The sequence below is a fragment of the Helianthus annuus genome, chromosome 13 (assembly GCF_002127325.2).
Source record: "Helianthus annuus cultivar XRQ/B chromosome 13, HanXRQr2.0-SUNRISE, whole genome shotgun sequence".
Classification (NCBI taxonomy): domain Eukaryota; kingdom Viridiplantae; phylum Streptophyta; class Magnoliopsida; order Asterales; family Asteraceae; genus Helianthus; species Helianthus annuus.
The window spans coordinates 150,578,827-150,600,650 of NC_035445.2; the positions used below are offsets into that span (position 1 = coordinate 150,578,827).

General features: G+C 39.4%; 1 protein-coding gene across 1 annotated transcript in view; it reads right to left on the bottom strand.

Moving 5' to 3' along the window:
- Positions 1–1,533: 1,533 nt before the first annotated feature.
- Positions 1,534–21,824, bottom strand: part of LOC110901995 — a 36,089-nt gene continuing 15,798 nt past the window's right edge. Inside the window, exons 3-5 of the mRNA XM_022148741.1 lie at positions 15,747–15,900; positions 9,481–10,138; positions 1,534–2,066 (exon numbers count right to left, since the gene is read on the bottom strand). Coding sequence (XP_022004433.1) covers positions 1,534–2,066; positions 9,481–10,138; positions 15,747–15,900 — 1,345 coding nt within the window. The remainder of the gene's footprint in view (positions 2,067–9,480; positions 10,139–15,746; positions 15,901–21,824) is intronic.

The window sequence follows — 21,824 nt, forward strand, 5'->3', positions numbered from 1 at the left end:
AGTGGTTCATTGAGCAAGGCTTTCGCCAGGTTGTTACCTACCTCCTTCATTCTAATGAGTACAACTCTGCCCTTGGAGAGGTCTATACGAAACTACTGAATTTGGGGAAACATCAAGGCCTTATTGTTGGTTTTAAACTTCACTAGTCTGGTCAGGCCTTGGAACAATCTCCCTTTTTTCATCTCGATGCTTCCGAAGTGTTTAAGGTATCTGTCCAGCAGATGGAGAGGTTGACTTACCCATATGTTAGTCAAGTTGCAAATTGCTTTGGTAATCCTCTTTCTGTCTTACAGGAGCTGAAGCCGGCTGGGCTTAATGAAAAAGTTTGTGTTGAAGTGTTTGATTCCCTATCCAAGAAACGTTCTCATTCAGGAGACAGTGAGGAAACTTTTTCAGAAGATGCCGATGTCTCCAAGGAAGCAAGCCTCCAAGGTTCAGCTGTTGGGAGTGATGGTGGGTCGAAGCCTAAGAAGTCAAAGAAGGCCAAGAAGGCTAAAGGTGATGGTTCCGGGGCTTCTAAGCCTCCTGTTGATGCTTGAACAATATTCGTAGCTTTCTTAGCACCCAAAAACAATTTAATGGTTTGTATGTTTTTTGAACAATTTAGGTTTTGCAGAAACCCTTAAGGTTTCTGTTGGTGGTTGTTAGCCTTAGTGGCTTGTTTGAACAATTCCTATGTTTACAAACCGTTAAGGTTTGTTTTAACTTGTTTGGATGTTTGGAAGCCTTTAAAGCTTTTTATCTTATGTTATTAAGTTCCTACTACTTGCCTTGTGTTAGATTTCTTGTGTTGGTGCCTGTTTTGTAAGACACACTGGTTGGCTTGAAGCCTTCAAGCCTTCTGGCTGTTTCTTGATATTTGTTATTTTGCTGCTTTATCTTGTATTGTTGATCCAGAGTTTCCTACAACCTTTGTTGTCTTTTATAACCTTTTATGTCTATGGAGTTGTCTTTGCTGTGTTTGTGTTGCCTTTATGTTTTTTATACCTTAAAGGGTTCAGTGCAGCAGTCACTTAGCCTTGGTATTTTTAACAAGAAGACATAGCACCTATCCTATCTATTTTTCTTTGTTTGGTTTTGGTTCGTAAGCATGTTAATAATGATTTGCCTTTTTGGAATTTTTATTAGGCTTAAGGAACACTTGGTGTAGGCTGTTCAAACCCGTCTATGAGACAACTTTGTTTTTTATCGTTTCTAAGTCTCATGGAGTTGTATTGACTTAGGAACTCACCTCTTATATAGGTTCATTTAACCCTTGAACCTGTTGAGCGATATGGCCTGGGAGCTCATCCCCTTTAATGACCCTTGTCATGGAGTTTTTAGCTAGGTTCTCAACCTGATTTTAGGATAGAAAGACAATTTTGATAAAACATCTTCATTCATTCAAGAGATACTGTTTTACAAAAGGTGATCACCGGGAAACTCTTGAAATACAACATTTGAAATACAAACTACACTTTCTTGATCAGACATGGAACCTTTTAAGGGTTTTGCCATTCCAATGTCTGGGAAGCTTTTTACCTTCTGCATCGGCTAGCTTGTAGGATCCGCCCTTTTGTGCTTCGAGGATTGTATATCGCCCTTCCCACTTTGGGCCAAGTTTTCCTTGGTTTTCTTTTTTACTAGCCTCATTGTTTCTAAGCACAAGGTCTCTCCTGGCTTGAAGCGTTCATGTTTGACTCTTGTGTTGTAATAAGCTTCCATCTTTTGTTTGTACTTGGTTTCTTGAATTGCAGCTTGGTCTCGTGTTTCTTCTAGGAGTTGTAAGTTCAATATGGCCTCTTTGTTGTTTACTTCGGGATCCATGTTGAAGGTTCTTTGAGTTACAACTCCTATTTCAGCTGGAATCACGGCTTCGGATCCGAATACCAAGCTATAAGGTGTTCTTTTGTGGCTTGTCTTTTCTGTTGTACGTATAGCCCATAAAACATTTGGCAATTCTTCAAGCCAATTACTTTCATGCCTTCCCAACCTCATCTTGATACCTTCGACAATGCTCTGATTTGTTCTTTCCACTTGGCCATTTGATTGTGGGTAAGCAAATAAGCTGAACATCTGTACTAAGGCTACAACAGTGGAACGTGAAGCAGTAGTTTTCCTTAGCTTTACATTTTATTACTTATCAGATGTTACATGTCAGTAGTTTGTATAGAACAGTATTTATAGTTTGTTAGGTCGTTAGATGTCACTATCATGGTGACGTCAGCTGAGGTAGATCAGTAGTTTGGTTTGCCTATAAATATGACAGTATTCTGTACTGTTATATTTGATCGTTTTGAGTGAGTTCTTCACCTCAGTTCATCCTTTCATCTTGTGCAACCAACTCTGGTGTATCAGGCTGAGGGGGAGTTTAGATTGTAAGCTTGCTGTAATCATTTGCTTTCTATTGTAAATCTTTTGACTCAATGAAATAGCAATTGTTTATCAATCTATACTTTCTTTTGATTATGTTTACAAAGTTTGCTACTCATTTCCGCTGCACTTATTCGTCTAATGCAAACAAACACAATCATAATGGCCCCAGATCCTAACAATTGGTATCAGAACTTGGACAATCAAATTCGATCTAACAATCAATTTGACATAACAGTTCAGCTCAAAAGTTATTGATACTAAAGGATTGGTTGTATTCTGTGAAAAACAGAGTACCGAGTGAATTATGGTCAAAATGGTTATTCAAAAACTCTGTAAATCAACCGAGATGTCATATGACACACAAATCTCACACAACAAGTGTTTTCATGCATATGTCACTCATAGTTTTCAGATCCGTAAAATATCTGATAGATTATGGGATCGTTCGATGTTTTCAAAATTGATTTCAATTGTTGTTTTGATATTTGTGATGTTTTCAATAAACACTAAAGTATGTACCTCAGTTCAGCAGAACTTGTGTTCATCCAAAAACACTAGAATACTGCTGACATAGAAAAGAGGGAAATAAAACTTTAGGCAAAATCTCTCATGTGCTCAAAGGCAAGTTGAGTACCTTCAAAAGGACCAAACCAACTTTGTCCAAAACACATTGAGAAAATTAGGTATCAAAACTGTCCAAATCATAGGTGAATGTGAGATCTGTAATAAAACATGATCAAATATGGTCAGATCTCTCAAAACATTGCTTCAAAATGATTATGGACAAAGTATGTTCAAAATATAATCTCCTAGTGAGTATTTCTGAACATATGTATAAAAAGGGTAAAAAGGGAAAAGGAAAAAGGAACAAATCTCAAAGTGTAGCTATCTCAAAACTTTTGAAATCAAAAGCAAAAAAGTATAAGCATAAAACACTCTTGAGGTACAAATTAGATCATCAGTGGTCATTGTGCAACTGTGTGCATTCATCAATACAGGAATTATTCTGGTAACAATAGCATATTCAGTGATGATGCTTAAAAGGAATTTACAATCAATTGACACGAAATTGACCCAAACAATGGTCAAAATAACTTGAGAATAATATGATCATGAATTTACTGGAAAATTGTCGGATCCTTTTGATCATTTTCAAAACTTCCTTTAATTTTTTTAAGGTGTTTTTCTCTAAATAAAGCCAGATATACTTCATTTTTATAAGATATATTTTGTACTTTTACTCATTTTTGATAGTAAAAGTTCATCTCTGGTCAGGATGTAATTTCCTTATTTTTGTGTGAAATCACTATCCTTAAATCTGGTCAAAAGGAAATGACACACATATCAAGGTCATGTTAAGCTTAAGTTTGATTTTCACAGATCATAAAATTGATTGCAAATTGACTTAGACTACTGAGATACTCATGTTCTAGTTCCAGTGATTAGACACAAAATGAGCAGCTCTAGTAGAAATGTTTTCATCATTTGGGATGTTAAACCATTGTCTAAAATAATAGACATTTGGCAAATCCTTGAACAAAATTCCATATAGATAACTGCTGACAATTTAATCTTGATAATTTACATCTAAAATGTATTTTGTTAAGAATAGCATCTCAAATGCTCAACAGATGTTAGATAAGATATTGTGCCTTCACAAAGCAAAATCAAGTTCTACATCTGGACAAGCAGATGCTAACATTGTTTGTCAAAAGCTGAAATCCTGCTGCACTATCAGTTGTTGTACCAATTTTATCTTCTACCACTGTTGTTTCTAGAGTGTTGTTGTGCCTTAACATCTGCTCACTAAAGTATGTCCACTGCTAAAGTGTCAACCTCTGTTCTCCAAAACACTGATGTTTAAAATCTTTGTTCCATCCACTGTTACATCCACTGTTTCATTTTATTACCGTTGTAACTACTGATACTTGATCCATCAGTAGTTGTCAAAACAACTGTCCTCCATTATTTATCATTCCATCAGATGTTTGACACGTGGTCAGTGTTTAGCCTTCAGATCAAAATAACCACTGCCACATCAGCAATCATTTTTTTCCCCTAAATAAAGCCCTGATTAAATCCAAACAGGGTTTTACTGTCGAATTGAATTCCAAAAGTTCTCTTCTCATAGCAGTTTCCCTCTCATAACTCCAAAAACTTCTTCGATCTTCTTCATCCAAAATGACGAAACCAAAATCGAAATCAAAATCAAAACCATCATCTTCCTCCACAACAGCAGATGCCACTCAAATGGCCGCTGAAACACCGGAGATTCGCTACAAAGCTCCACACAACTATGTAGGTATACTCACAAAACCTACCGATAACCACACTTTCGACTCCATCCTTGACATCCTTTCTGCATCAAAGTACAAAACTTTGATAACAGCAGACGCTCCTATTTACCTTGATACCCAGAGAGAGTTCTGGAAAAATGCCACCCTTGAAAAACAAGGAGATATCATCGCCGCCATCAACTCCTCGATACAAGGTAAGAAGGTAAACATCTCACCAAAATCCATCTCTGAAACCTTTAAACTCGATGATTTAAATGGAAAAACCTCTTTTACAAAAGACGAGTTGGTAAAGGATTTCATGAACAGGGGCTATGCAGAACAACCAAATAGGGATACCCTACAAAAGGGTTACTTCCCTTCTGCACCCAGATTTTTATTCCACACACTGCTCATGTGTGTCTCTAATAAAACAACGTCTTTTAATGAGATACCAACGAAAATCCAAAGCCTGGGGTATGCAATTTTAAATGATAAAAACCATAACTACTCCCAGGAAATATTTGATGATTTGGTAAAGAACGTTGATAATAAAGCATTTCTGCTCTTTCCAATATTTCTAAGCTATTATTTTTAACAAAAATTTGTTGAGAAAGATGCGGAATTGCCCAAACAAGGTGTCTCATTCAAAATAAACTGTTTAACAATTGAAACATTTTCGAGAATGATGGCACCAATAAAATTAAAAACAAAGGAGGCTGAGCAGGTTTTAGAAACTGCTACTGATCCTCAAGTAACCACTGCTGAGCCCACTGCTCCAGGTGATCAAAGTAGTACACCCACTGCTTTGAAACCAACACCTGCCACCAAAAAGACCAAAAGAAAAACTTCCAGAAAACCCACCAAACCCACACCAAAGGCAACTCTGGAAGATGAGATCCCAGAGTCAATGCCAGTGACAACACAAAAGTCACAAGAAACCACTGCTGCTACTTCCTCACAGCAGATGGAAGAAAGATCTCAACCCCAGCCTAAACTCCTCTTGCATCCTCACAAAAGGATCAGGTTGTAAGCACAGGGACACCAAATTGTGAAGCTCTGTATCCACTCGGATCCATCTTCCACAGTCCTGATCCCAAGGACATGTCTCTTTCAACACCCATACCCTCACCAATCATACTACCACAATCAATAATGCCCCTGTTGCATGCAGTTGATATGGCACAGACACAAACCAGTTCCTCTCTGTCACCTATTACTGAGAGCATACCTCCACAAGTAACTGGGTCTGATGCTCATGCCTCTGCTAACCCAGCAACAGCTGAGGAGGTTACACCCCCTGAGTTACAAGTAACTCTCGGTGGTAGTTCAAGTGGAGCAGCAACTACAACTGATGGATCAACAGATCTTCAGTTGGACAGTTGTTACATAACTAAGACTCCCTTGAAGGCAATTTCTTCCATGGCAACATCGGTAACCACCAGTGAGTTATCTTTAACTGCTGGTAACATCAAAGGATTATCGAGTGCTGAAGAAAGAAGTCCCCAGTACCAAGAAAAAGGGGCATCAATGGATGACTTTTGGGCTACAGCTCCTAAGTCACACATTGATACAACCACTGCTTGTGGGGATTCGGATGATCCTGTTAATTCAGGTGATGATTCAAAATACAATGAATTGACGGCAAGAGTTGAAAATCTAGAATCTTCTGTTGCCGAAATAAAAGATATGGTGCAGCAGCTGTTAGAAGCTCAAAAAGCCCAATCAACTGTTCCTCCTGCTCAAGCACCTGCTCCACAAGCATTTGCTGCAAATGAGCTTTGGAATATCTTCCAGCCCATGCTTGAACAACAACAACAAATGGCTGCTAAAAAGCATGCTAATCAAGTACAAATGCTGACCAACATGGTGAATCTCGGTTCAAAGACACTCAAGCAGACATCAAGGCTGTAAAAGTAAGCATACAAAAGACTGCTCAGAGTGAGAAAGGTCCATCTACCATTTTCTTCATGGATACACCCCTGGCAGATAATGCCAAAAGGGGGAGAAAACCAAGCTGAAAAAGAAAGGTATAGAAGATGGGATATACAGTGAACCAGAAAAACCCAAGACCACAAAAACTTCAACAGCTGATACAACAGTAGTTACAAAAACTGCTGACAGTAGCCAAATAGCTGCCATTACATCAACACACACACCTCCAACACACACAACTACTGTTTCAACACACACCATCACAACCACTGCTCTGCAACCATCATCATCTGTGTCTATAACACAAAAACCACCACTATCATCATCTACAATCATATCACCACCACTGCCTCCTGCCATAAAGCAGAAGACAGCAGATGTTACAACATCTGTTGTAATGACAACAGTGGTTGAAACACCAGTTGTTTCAACTACTGTCAGTCAGTCACAGTCACAAACCACTGATCCACCTAATACATCACCATCCTCCCCTCCATTAAAAAGGAGAAGGGTTTTCATTCCTGATGATGAGTCACCACCACCATCACATCCTCCATCCCCTGCTCAAAAGCAGAAGACATCTGCTGACACATCAGCAGTTGTAATGACAACAACAGTTGAGACACCAGTTGTTTCAACAGTTGTTAGTCAACCATCCACCACTGCTCTATCCTTTCCTATATCTCAACCAAAGCTCTTTAGCAGAAAAAGAAAGCCAATCACTGCCGATGAAGGGATACATGATCCGAATGCTAAAAAGTATCCACTGGAGCTTGAAGCCATTAAATATGAAATGAGGCAGTTTTATACAGAAACAGATCCATCAAAAAGAAAATTCTCCTCACTAATAGGCTATATAGCTCCACAAGATATAACTGATTATCTCAAGATAAAGGCTAGGCAAGTTAAAGTTAAAGCTAAGATTGACAGTGAAAATGAAAGGCTAAGCGAAGAAGGCATTGCTAATAGACTGGAGTTCTACCTTGCAAAGGTTAAGCAGATGGAAGAATATGCACAAGAGCTAGACAAAGAAAAGGCTGATCAAAAGAAGAAATTGAGAGAACAACTTCTAGCCTTCATCATGAAAGAAAAGTTCTACCCTGCTGAAGAATCCCAGTTTAAAGAATGGCCTTTAGTAGCTTTAAAGCATGAGGCTGAAAGGATCCAAAAAATCAAGAATGATCCTTTAAAGAAGAAAAATGCTCCAAACTGGAGTAAATACAAAAAGCTTATTGCTGACCTCACTACTGAATATAAAGGAAAGAAAGAGGAGTTAGTGGATGCTAAAGTAGACACTGCTGAAGCCATATCAAAATGGTCTAGGCAGCAAACTGATGAAGCCTATGAGAGGCTGAAGAAAAGGAAGAAGAGAGAACAGATGGTGAAACTGGAACAACAAATTGAAAGCCTCAAAACAATGCTAAAATCAGCATACAAACCTACTTTTGTGTCAGACCAAAAGGAAGGAAAACAACTGACTGAGGAAGAGGTTAAAGAAAAAGAAGCAGAGTACTTCAAAGACGTCATCATGAAAATGGGTCTGAAAGAAGATAGCTCATCAAAGCTTCAAAACCTTTTTGTGAAGGTGTTAAACAAGCCTGCATCACCGAACACTGCAAAAGACAAGACCGAAGTTGAAAGACAAGAACTTATTGAACAAGAAACTGCAGAAGATATAGCTGCAACAGACAAAGTCATTGAAGAAGCTTTTAAAAGAATGTCTGAAAGTCTGCAGATGTTTTCAAGGCCATTATCCCTCAACTCATCAGAAGATAAATCTCTCCCAAGAAACCCATTAGGCTTTAAAATACTAAAGTGGATGTCTGATCAAAAGACCCACGTATTGACCCTGGTCAGAGCCAATGGTGAGGTGAAGCATATATCTAGGAAAGAAGCACTAGGCCTTAGTGTTAAAGATTTGCAGGATCTCCTTGAGCTCTCACTGTGCAAGGATGAAGATGACCAGAGTGCCAAAGAATTTGAAGCTGAATTTAAGGAACAAGCTAAGGCACTCTTGATGAGTATTAAAGGTCCTGAATAAGGAAGGGTTTTGGCATTATCTGTTCCAGGGGGAGATTGTTGGGATTGAACCCTAACAGAGGAACAGATAATGTAAAGCCAAAACCGGATCTCATCAGTGGACCATCAATAAGCAGCAGTTTACCCTATGCTCTCCCCTTGACAGTGGTTTTCTAACAGCTGATGAATCTTAAGTGCTGCTCAAACTACAACAATTGATGAACCAAACACTGATGATACCTTAAAGACTGCTGAAGACAAACACTGCTACTCTATCTACTGTTGTTTCCTAAGTACTGCTGAAGACTCAAGCACTGCCCTCCCAAAGACTGATCACCTTTGAAGAAAGCACTGAAGACTCAACATCTGTACTAAGGCTACAACAGTGGAACGTGAAGCAGTAGTTTTCCTTAGCTTTACATTTTATTACTTATCAGATGTTACATGTCAGTAGTTTGTATAGAACAGTATTTATAGTTTGTTAGGTCGTTAGATGTCACTATCATGGTGACGTCAGCTGAGGTAGATCAGTAGTTTGGTTTGCCTATAAATATGACAGTATTCTGTACTGTTATATTTGATCGTTTTGAGTGAGTTCTTCACCTCACTTCATCCTTTCATCTTGTGCAACCAACTCTGGTGTATCAGGCTGAGGGGGAGTTTAGATTGTAAGCTTGCTGTAATCATTTGCTTTCTATTGTAAATCTTTTGACTCAATGAAATAGCAATTGTTTATCAATCTATACTTTCTTTTGATTATGTTTACAAAGTTTGCTACTCATTTCCGCTGCACTTATTCGTCTTATGCAAACAAACACAATCATAATGGCCCCAGATCCTAACAGCAACCCATAGCGACAAATGATGTTTTCCCAAACAAAGTCAATGACTTGTTTGCCTGTGATTTTTGCAAGTGGTTTGACTTCAGGCCACTTTACGAAATAATCTATGGCTACCAACAAAAACTTTACTCCACCATTGGCTGGTGGGAACGGACCAACGATATCCATTCCCCTTTTGTGAAATGGCCAAGCTGAAGATATTGGGACGAGGTCGTGCTTGGGGCTCTTGGGTACCAGTGCATGTATTTGACAGGCTTCACATTTTCTTAATTGTTCAGCAGCGTCTCGGTGCATTGAAGGCCAAAAATACCCGAGATTCATTAGCTTGGCAACAACCGTTCTTGCTCCAAAATGAGCTCCGCATATTCCTTCATGAACCTCTTTGACCAAGTACTGGCTTTGTTCAGGTACGACACATCTCGACAAGGGTGAAAGGTAACCCTTTTTGTAGAGGATTTCACCTTGTAACACGTATTGCTTAGATTTGATTTTAACCCTTTCAGCCTCTGTTTGATCAGCAGGTAATTCACCGTTTTTAAGGAATTTTTTAATTGGAGTCATCCAATTGGGGCCTTCTTCGGTGATTACATCTTGAACTTCCAATTCTTCAATCGATGGAGTTTTCAATACCTCTACTAATACCTTCTTGGTAAGGTGGGCCAAGGTGAGAGAGGCGAGTTTACTCAAGGCATTAGTGTAACACCTCGAAAATTCCTGTCCATTAAAATAAAGACACGTGTCATGAGAGACAGACGTGTCAGAAAAACCGGATTAAATAAAAGATGTTTGGTAGGATTTTATTTAAAAGGGCGTCATGTTATTTAAAATACCTCTGAACGACCCAAGGGCGACATGTTATTAAATCACCTCTGAGCGACCCGAATTTTATAAATCCCAAGATCCTTAAATCTTTTGAAAGACATCCTATATGATAACCGGTTGTTTCCAAATAAATAAAGTTCCACCTTTTATGTGAACTCGGGATTTGACAGGATTGTTACTACTAATAATGCTAAATAAGAATTCTTATAAGAAAGAATCAAGAATAATTATGAAGCTTGTTAACTATTAAGAGAATCCAAGACTTGCTCTTGGTATTTCCGTCACTTTACAAGTTCCATAAGAGGTCAAATGAAGATGGGAACATGTAAGACCCATCCAAGCATGCAATGGCTGAGCAAATGGCCCCCCTACTGAAAAAGATGGACTGAATTCGGAAATGGTTTGATTGCATGGTCAAGACTTAAAAGTTTGCAAATTTTTTTGTCCTCTGACCATCGGTTACGGACCGCAAGGCCCTAGGCTTACGGTCCGTAAGGAGGGTACCTGGGCATGTTTCAGCAAGGTCGGTTACGAACCGTAGCCATTTTAGCTTACGGTCTGCAAGAGGTTCTTACGGACCGCAAGGCCTCAAGCTTACGATCCGTAAGACCGTCGCTGGCAGCAGATTTTGGACAGCTGCCTGTTTAACCAGTTGCACCAACTTAAAACGATGGTTTCTGAATTCAGGGGCTTGCTAGGCAATATTTAGCCCTCTAGGGACACCTGGGGTAATCCCCCAACCATTGTAGACTTTCTTGTCATAATCTTGGACCATTTAAGTTCACTATATAAGGGCATGAGGTGTGACCATTTCCTTTGCTCACTTTGGACTTGGGTTCAAGACTTCTCTGGAGCTTTCCTGGACAGCAACCAACTTTCTTTAGGTCTCTAATCCTATTTAGGATCCTTGTAAGTGACCTTAACCTCCCTTAATCCATTTTAGCTTAGTTAATTAAGTAAAAGTCAAACCGTCGTAATTAAGGTTTGACTTCGTGATTAATTAAAATGTGCTCTGTCAAATCACGAATTAAAAATACCTTTAAGTAGGTAATTAGGTGGGTAACAAACCCTTAAAAGGGTATTTTCAGATTCCCACTCTAAGCATGTCAATTGTCGAGTCAAAGCTAACTTTAAAAAGTCAACAGAATGCTTAAATCCGAATTAACTTATAATTAGCAATGTAGGATGCATGCAACCTGTTTTAACATTAATATAACTTGGTAAATAATGTAAGAACATGTTCCAACATGTTCAACTCGACAATTTTCTGTTTAGACCCGGTTTGGAACCGAAAGTCGCATAGTTTGACTTTCGCTTTGACTTTCAGTTCTGGCCCGGTTTAGTCTAGATTAAGATTGCCTTAGAGCTTCTTTTGGACCTAATAACATGTTAGTATATCCTCTTGTGATTATACAACTTGGTTCATTAGATATCTTGATCGTATGCATGTTTCCGTTAAATGCCCATATGTTGACCATTATGCCCAAATGTCCATAAATCATGATTTTTGAGAATAAGAAGGGGTAGACATCTTAGTTACTGAATTATAAACTTGTACCTAAAATTTGACATCAGTTTGAAGTCTAGATTAAGAGTTATGCTCATTAGCGTAATTAGAAGCTTTCTTAGTAAATAGTTAGCGTAAGTAGCATGTAACCTACCTAAACCCAAATTTTGTATCAAAACTTTATACCCACTGTTATATAATAATATTTTGGGGATTTTAAAGATTTTTATTTATTTTTAGGCTAAGCATAACCTAAGGTTTTAAGCTTAATTCGGCTTATGCCGGTTTTGCCCTTTTAGGCCATAAAATGAGTTTTACAAAACCTTTTGACCCCAAACCTTTTTCTATTGGTTTGTTATGTTAAATATATTATTTTGAGCCTTCTGGAATTATAAAAATATCATCTTTTGTTTTAAAACCCGGAAATGGCTTCAAATCGCATTTTTAGGCATTTTTACGACATAGTATATGTCAAAACTAGTTTTCAGATTCCCACTCTAAGCATGTCAATTGTCGAGTCAAAGCTAACTTTAAAAAGTCACAGAATGCTTAAATCCGAATTAACTTATAATTAGCAATGTAGGATGCATGCAACCTGTTTTAACATTAATATAACTTGGTAAATAATGTAAGAACATGTTCCAACATGTTCAACTCGACAATTTTCTGTTTAGACCCGGTTTGGAACCGAAAGTCGCATAGTTTGACTTTCGCTTTGACTTTCAGTTCTGGTCCGGTTTAGTCTAGATTAAGATTGCCTTAGAGCTTCTTTTGGACCTAATAACATGTTAGTATATCCTCCTGTGATTATACAACTTGGTTCATTAGATATCTTGATCGTATGCATGTTTCCGTTAAATGCCCATATGTTGACCATTATGCCCAAATGTCCATAAATCATGATTTTTGAGAATAAGAAGGGGTAGACATCTTAGTTACTGAATTATAAACTTGTACCTAAAATTTGACATCAGTTTGAAGTCTAGATTAAGAGTTATGCTCATTAGCGTAATTAGAAGCTTTCTTAGTAAATAGTTAGCGTAAGTAGCATGTAACCTACCTAAACCCAAATTTTGTATCAAAACTTTATACCCACTGTTATATAATAATATTTTGGGGATTTTAAAGATTTTTATTTATTTTTAGGCTAAGCATAACCTAAGGTTTTAAGCTTAATTCGGCTTATGCCGGTTTTGCCCTTTTAGGCCATAAAATGAGTTTTACAAAACCTTTTGACCCCAAACCTTTTTCTATTGGTTTGTTATGTTAAATATATTATTTTTAGCCTTCTGGAGTTATAAAAATATCAGCTTTTGTTTTAAAACCCGGAAATGGCTCCAAATCGCCTTTTTAGGCATTTTTACGACATAGTATATGTCAAAACTAGTTTTTATACATAAGGTCTAATACCTACTGACACATCTGGTAAAATTTCATATTATAACAGTAAACTAAAGTTGAGAACTCAGATTTCCGGTTTTAACCTTTTAAGCTTATGTAAAATTACCAAAATGCCCTTATGGGGCGTAAAGTGAGTTCAAAATCATTTGGGGCATAATAGGACATATCTTACTGATATTACAACATAATTGGTGCATATAATCTCAGGAAACTTGTATATGATTTATATGGTTACCCGTTACGCACTTTCGCGTTCGGATCGGCATATGTGACTAGTTTATGCACATTAGCCGAAGCGGGTCAAACCGTATCATCTTAGTCTCTAAATTCAGAATGTGTTTAGTTTACCCATGTCATACAAGTATCTAAGCTTGTAGGGTCTAAGTCACATTCCTTTTCGGTTTTCGACTTCCTCGCGATTAAACCATATTTATCCTTCGAAACTAACCAGTCTAAGCTTAGGCTATGTTAAAAGACCCGTTAGGATTCTAATAGGTTATTATAAACCTTCGTTCCAAAATAGGAGCCCAGTAAAAGACACTTGCATTTTTTCTTTTGTGGTTTATACTTGCTCAGGTAAATACTTTTAACTTATTTTCCCTCATATGGGCTTGGGGGTACGGTATATAAAATACCGCTTGGTCGGGCAATTGACCCTAACTCATTAGTAGTTGGGTATTATCAATGTGACCCGTTTGAAAAACTGGTTTTGTTTGTTTTACGCCTTTGGGAGCTTAATGACCATGTCCCGGATATCCTTGGCATCATTTTAAGAAATGGCCACGACCTTGACACCCGGGTGTAGGCGTACACCCGGTATGTGTCCATTTTTATTAAGGTATAAACGTTGGCTTCCCGCCGCGGACTTATACTGAGTGGTGTGTCAATTAACCTTAAACCTGACACGACCCGGGCGACTGAACGCATAACGAACATGTAATTCTTTTACAAGTTTAACTTTGATTAATTATTCCCAAGTTATAAAATGTTTTGTGCCTTGTGCATTCAAATCAATTTTTAAACCTTTTTTTAAAATGAGTCGGTTAAATTGTATTTACCAGTGCAAACTGACGTATTTTCCCCAAAAAGATTTAGTGCAGGATCTACACGGAATAGGCTGGCTTCTCCTTAGCGTCATAGAGTCTCGCAAACTTTGGGATGCATTTATCTGTTGAACAATTTTCTCCTTTTTATTTCGATCCGCATGTGGATCTATTTCGACTACTTGTGATACTTAGAGATTACATTTGATGGTTGAAGTAAATCTATTTTATTGCTTCCGCTGTGCATTATAATTTGTGTTGTTTGACAATGATGATATCAACTACGTCACGATAATCCCCCACCGGGCCCACCGGTGACACGTGGAAATTCGGGGTGTGACAGGTTGGTATCAGAGCCAACACTAAGTGAATTAAACACTAGCCTTTTGTGTTTAATCTCAGGGCACAAATTGCACATTCTTCGAGTTCCGAGTCTAGACAAAGAACATAGGACAAACTCTGTTTCGTTTTATTTTATTTTGGGTTTATTTTATATATGTTGTGGTTGTTATCTAAAACTTGTATGCAGGTCAACATGCCACCAAGATTTCTTCGCGGTCGAGGCAAAGGACCAGTAACGGGTCACGATCACGAAGCCGGGCCTTCGCACCGGCGTACCCCGTCCATCACCATGAGCACTAGTCCACAAGAGCCGTGGAGGCTCTATGTTGAACCCGGGAGACGGTCAGTTTCCCTCAGCTCTTCACCTTCTTACCAGCACTCCTTTGGGCCCCAATCGGAAAATGAGCCCAACGAACAACCACACTCTTTCATACCTTTGCAGAGATCCAACTCTCACCACTCCTTTGGTGACCCAACCCCAGTTTTCCAAAGCCGATTCAACCCGGCCAACATGCTTCCAGAACCCATGGGTTTTAACCCACTCGGACCGGAAGACCACTTCTCTGGGGAAAATGACATGGACGAGGATACTGATCCAATGGAGCCTGCTACAGGAACGCCGAACCACCCCATCGAAATCTCGGATGGGTCATCTTTCCACGGATCACCGTACCGCGGTCCGGACAGTTATCAAGAGAGGTTCAAGCAGTGGGACTGGTACTTCACGCCCTCTGAGCACTCGTCCCCGTATCAGCAACAGCAGCAGCAAGATCCTTCTGAGGATCAACGATTTGAGGCAGTCACTCCGCCACCACCACCACCAGTGGAACAGCAGCCGCCTCCGGAGCCACCGAGGCGGAGAAGGTCGAATGCACGGATGTTCGTGCGAGGAGGAGTCCGAATCAGCACTCCCCAACCCTCAAGTGGTAGTCATTATCCGCCACTCCAGGAGGAAGAGGAAGTCCCACAGATGGGAGGTCCATCAAGCCCCATTCCAGAAATCAACTCAGTACCTGCGGCACCACCGTTGGGTTTCGATAACCCAATCCCTGCATACGTCGGTTCAGCGGCGTGTAATCCTTTTGAGCAGCCGGCGCATACCCACTACAATTACACCTACGCTAGTGTGGATCCATATCAGAAAGCATGGGATTACAATGCTAGTCACCCAGAGGGGCCTTATGGTGGTCTATGGACCACTGGCTACCCGACTTATGGTACCAGCATCCGCCGCCTCCTCCACCTGTGTATCAGCCGCCGCAGCCACAGATAATTCCTCCAGAGCGCCAGCAGGAAGTCCTTGAGAGATTAGACCGTTGTGAACGGGAGATTCAGACTGAGCGCAGACACCACAGAGGATTCTTCAAAGGATTATCAGATCTGATCAAGGGAAAGTCCAAAAGGAGGGACTATTGAAGATCCTTGTTATTTTTATTTAGTTGTAATTCAGTCCCTGCGTGGACTTTTTGCTTCAGTATTCAGCTCCTGCGTGAGCTTGTCATTTTGTACTCTGCTCCTGCGTGAGCATGTTTGGTTAGTTAACCCCTGCGTGGGTTTGTTTCTTTCCTCGCCCCTGCGTGGGCATTTATTTTCGTAGAAGTCCCGTTTTGGGCAAATGTTGTACTTGTTTGAAACAATTATGAGATGTTCTAGTTAAATTTTCATCTTTATTTATTATTGATAATTATATGCATAAAACCTGAAAATAAGTGAAAATTTAAAAAGATCTGCCGTTATATTGAATTGGTAAAATCTAAAGAGAACAGAGACCTAGGCTTTTGATTAATAAATCAAGGCCAAAATGGTAGTTCCATAATTAGGTTAAGATCCATAATTAACATCTCAATTTAGGACTATTCTGCGTTAATTATTAAGAGAATCTTAAAGGTAAGACCTAGCCTTAGCATTGTTGCAAACATGGCCAAGATGGTATAACCCACATAATAGATTCCAATTATTGTTAACATCTGTTAATATGTTAACCTTTTAGGCAAACTGTGAATCAGTAAAGTCACACAGACCATCCTTATTAAAGGGTTAATTTTAAATTCCCTTAATTAATTAACCGCTTCTTCGAGGCGAAGTGCCTGTGAGCAATAATTGAATGTCCTCTGTGACTAAAGACAGTGGTAACTTATGACTCCCTGTTAATAAATGGTAATGAACTATGATTCAAACCTAAAACACCTAGATACTATAAAATCCTGGTTCATTAAAAACTGTCCCTGTGACTAGGCCATATGTGCTAATAATAGAGTATCATAGGATGATGATAAAATCCTAAGATTCTAACAAATTAACTGTAGGTCCCTTCACGGAGGATGACGAACCTAAACCTTGTTCTACTAACTCACTAGCGAGTGCGGAATCCAAGCTAGCAAGCAAACCGGGATGAAGCAAGTATAAACCCAACACACAAGGTTCACCGATTAACACCAATGTATTAATACGTATGAAGGTTTCGGTTACAAGCACAATGTTTACAAATCTAACTTGCAAACTCTCAAGTGTGTGTGTGTGTTTTCGGACAGAATGCTCTCAAGAACTCTATCTTTCTGTCTGTCTCTCTAAGTGTCTAAGTCTAACACATACACTGCATGGGTATATATATACCCAGCCTAGGTTGTCTAGTCCGAAGGATCCGATAGATGGTCGAAGGATCATCTATCGAACATCAAGTCATCGAAGGATTCACATGGACCTCGAAGGATGATCTTTCGAGGTCAATCATTCGAAGTATATCTTTCGAGGAGATCGAAGGATCCACATCATCCTTCGATCTCTTATCCTTCGAGATAGACAACCATCTTTCTAACTGTTGACTAAGTCAAACCAGGAGGACGGTTGACTTGGTCAACTTACAGGACTGACAAGGACATCGTTTACATCATGACCGAATACAAACAAAGTACAGACACAAGTGCACCAACAGGTCCCTTCACGGAGGATGACGAACCTAAACCTTGTTCTACTAACTCACTAGCGAGTGCGGAATCCAAGCTAGCAAGCAAACCGGGATGAAGCAAGTATAAACCCAACACACAAGGTTCACCGATTAACACCAATGTATTAATACGTATGAAGGTTTCGGTTACAAGCACAATGTTTACAAATCTAACTTGCAAACTCTCAAGTGTGTGTGTGTGTTTTCGGACAGAATGCTCTCAAGAACTCTATCTTTCTGTCTGTCTCTCTAAGTGTCTAAGTCTAACACATACACTGCATGGGTATATATATACCCAGCCTAGGTTGTCTAGTCCGAAGGATCCGATAGATGGTCGAAGGATCATCTATCGAACATCAAGTCATCGAAGGATTCACATGGACCTCGAAGGATGATCTTTCGAGGTCAATCATTCGAAGTATATCTTTCGAGGAGATCGAAGGATCCACATCATCCTTCGATCTCTTATCCTTCGAGACAGACAACCATCTTTCTAACTGTTGACTAAGTCAAACCAGGAGGACGGTTGACTTGGTCAACTTACAGGACTGACAAGGACATTGTTTACATCGTGACCGAATACAGAAAAAGTACAGACACAAGTGCACCAACAAACTCCCCCTTGGCTGTAGCTTTGTCTCGAACTTCGATGGTCTTTGGTCTTCGAGTTCTCAAAACTCTGATGTCCTTTCAAGTCTTCAATGTCGGAGGATCTTCAAAGTCTTCACGTCTTGAAAGCAGAGAGTGTATCAACAAACTATCCGTATCATGTAGAAAGTGTGTTGACAAACTCCCCCTTAACATAAGCTCCCCCTTGAGTTATGCTCGTGAACAACTTGATCTTTATGAAGTGAGATCCTTGTGGTGTTGATGATGGCCAGCGGCAACTCGATCATCTTCATCTTTTGAGCGCCTTCACGTCGTGTCTTCATTCCGAAGCTTTGTCATCGACCATGTTCTCCTAGCCTTTAGAATCTGCACATGCAAGAAATCTAAACGCGTAACGAGAACAACTGCTTGGAATAGTTAGTATAACCAAATGACACACGAATGACCATGTCATAATCAAACACCGTCCGACAGTTTGAAAGTTTAATAAATTTGTCAATTTTAGTTTTAACTTTCAAAACTTGCAAATTTCGACTGTTTATGAAGATTTAGTCAATTCGGTTTTCGTTCAGGTTTCAGGTAACGAAGACTCGAGCTACAACATCGTACGATCGAAAATAAAGTAGAAATAAAATCTTTTTGGCTTTTACAAAGTTTATATTAAAACACGCCTAAAATCTTTTTGGTATTTTTGAAATTAAAAGACAACAATTTAAAATCCTTTGAGTGTTATCAAACGACATCACCGCTAATGTCGTGCTGATAAGCACCAAACGACGAAACTGTTTTTAAAAGAAAACAATAAAAGTTAAGCAGTAAATAAATATATACAGACATTCTTTTTGCGAGTTTCGACGGTAAGAGAATCATATCAGTGTACGGTCATGCCAAAACACTCTTGTTGTTTAGTTAGTTAACATTAAGATAAGCATCCTATAACAATTATCGGTATTGTTGTCCACTTAAGCTCAACTTATCAGATGTAATCATGGCGAGGGGATACGTTAAGGTATGATTTATACTTACCGACCGGTGTTCATCCACATCACGACACATTCCCGTATCAAGGTATGCACGAGAGTTCATCTTACCGGTGAGTATACCGATTATCATCTGTTTGACCGTATAAAATGTGAGATACTCACTTATTTTGATTTGAAAACAAGCCCTATGTGATATAATCACTTATTGATGAGGAACTTGATTTTCATATGCATGAGGGCACAGGAGCAAGTCCGTGAACAGGTCAGTACTTCCGTACAGCAGAGAGACGAACTTGACTCCCGGATAAATGTGATATTTTATCACTTATTTGATATGGACATGTGATTGTTTATCACTTATTGAGGTCGAATGCAGTATGTAATATGTACACGTATGTATAGTATCATGGAAGATCTAGACTTGCGTCCCCGTTATTTTTCGGTAAAAGATCCAACCATGATACCCAGATGATAAGCAGCATAAAGACCGAATATCTCAGAACCTCGGCAATCTATCAAACGAAATTTCGGTACTAAGACCATATGCCAATGAATGGTTCCCACCTGGTCTTCAGTCGATTAAGATTTATATCACCCTGCACACTTTAAAATGATTGTGAGCCTACCGATACATCTTATATAGAGCTGCTTATCGTTTTTCATTTAAGGTTTAAAGAGGTTTGGATAGACCACTGATGTACTATCATTTTCTCTTTTGCTCGCCAGGAAACTCATTTTTGTTTTTCTATTGTTTTTGTGTTTTTGAAATTTTTCGATGTTTTTGGATTTTCAGATTTTTGGATTTACTCCCCCTAAAATCAATAAACTAAGACAAATTTAAAAACACAAAGATATTTACAAAAATGATTTTTCGATGTTGGTTTACTCTTGCTTGACCTTAATGCCGTTTACCAATAATAAAAAGTCAAATCTAGATTTGTCAAATGCTTTGGTAAATAAGTCGGCACGTTGGTCATCGGTGTGGACCTTAACAACATCGATTAGCCTTTTCTCAAAGCAATCACGTATGAAGTGATATATGATTTCGATGTGTTTGGTCTTTGAATGCTGCACAGGATTTCTAGTGATATCTAAAGCAGCAGAATTATCAACGTAAATAGGAGTAGTTAGGAATTCAAAACCATAGTCCCGCAATTGTTGTTGGATCCAAAGAACTTGGGAGCAACAACTTGAGGCAGCAATGTATTCAGCTTCGCATGTTGATGTAGCGACGCATGTCTGCTTCTTGCACTGCCATGTGACTAGGCGATTTCCTAAAAACTGACATCCAGCCGTTGTGGATTTGCCGTCGATTTTGCATCCGCCAAAATCAGAATCACTGAATGCGACTAAGTCAAAGTTATTATCCCTAGGGTACCATAGACCGGTGTCAGGGTAACCCTTCAAATAACGAAAAATCCTTTTTACAGCTGCAAGATGTGAGGCCTTCGGGTTGACTTGATATCTGGCAAGCAGGCATGTTGGATACATTATGTCTGGCCTTGATGCTGTGAGGTACATAAGAGATCCGATCATTGCGCGGTAGTATGAAGGACTAACAGCTTCACCCTTCAGGTCAGGAGTAATTCCGTGATTAGTTGGCAATGGGGTACCAATGGGCGTTGCATCGGACATCTGAAACCGGCTCAAGATGTCACCAACATATTTAGTCTGATGGATGAATATCCCAGACTCCGTTTGTTGCACTTGTAGGCCCAAGAAGAAATTCATTTCCCCCATAGCACTCATCTCGAACTTATCCTGCATAATGCGCTCGAAATTCCTACACAAAGCATCATTAGTAGAACCAAAAATAATATCATCAACATATACCTGAACCAGAAGAAGATCTCCATCTTGTTCTTTGATGAAGAGAGTACAATCGATAAGACCTCTTCGAAAACCGTTTTCCAGCTGATATGTAGATAAGGTTGCATACCAAGCTCGTGGCGCTTGATGAAGACCATAGAGAGCTTTGTTGAGCAACCAAACCCGATCGGGATGGACAGGATCTTCAAAACCTGGAGGCTGTTCGACATATACCTCTTCTTCAACCACACCATGTAGAAATGCACTTTTCACGTCCATCTGATAAACCTTGAATCCTTTGAAGGACGCATAGGCTAGAAAGATCCGAATAGCTTCCAGACGTGCAACAGGTGCATAGACTTCGTTGTAGTCGATCCCTTCAATCTGACGAAAACCTTGAACGACTAAACGAGCTTTGTTCCGAATAACCACTCCACGGTCGTCTTTCTTGCATTTGAAGACCCATCGAGTGCCAATCTTTTTGTAATTCTCAGGTTTTTCAACAAGCTTCCAAACACCAAGCTTGTGAAATTGCTGTAATTCTTCCTGCATGGCTTCAACCCAAGCACTGTCTTTCAATGCTTCTTTCCACGATTTTGGTTCTTCTTGTGACACGTAACACGCGAAGGACCAGTCATTTTGTTGACCAGATTCTCTTATAGCTGAATACAAACCAGCATTCCGGTTGTTTCTCAGCTGATTACGTGTCTGCACACCGCGATGGACCTCTCCTATGATGTTCTGCTGGGGGTGGGTATCATGAATCCTCATTTCAGGATTATCTGGCACACGAGCATTGATACCCAAATTGTTAAGATTAAGATCAACAACCAACTCCACACCAGGAATGTGTGTAGAGGTGGATGCATTTCCTTCATCAGTGTCTACATTCTGCGTATGAGATGAATCACCAGAGGCACCTTGAACAGGAGCAGCTGGA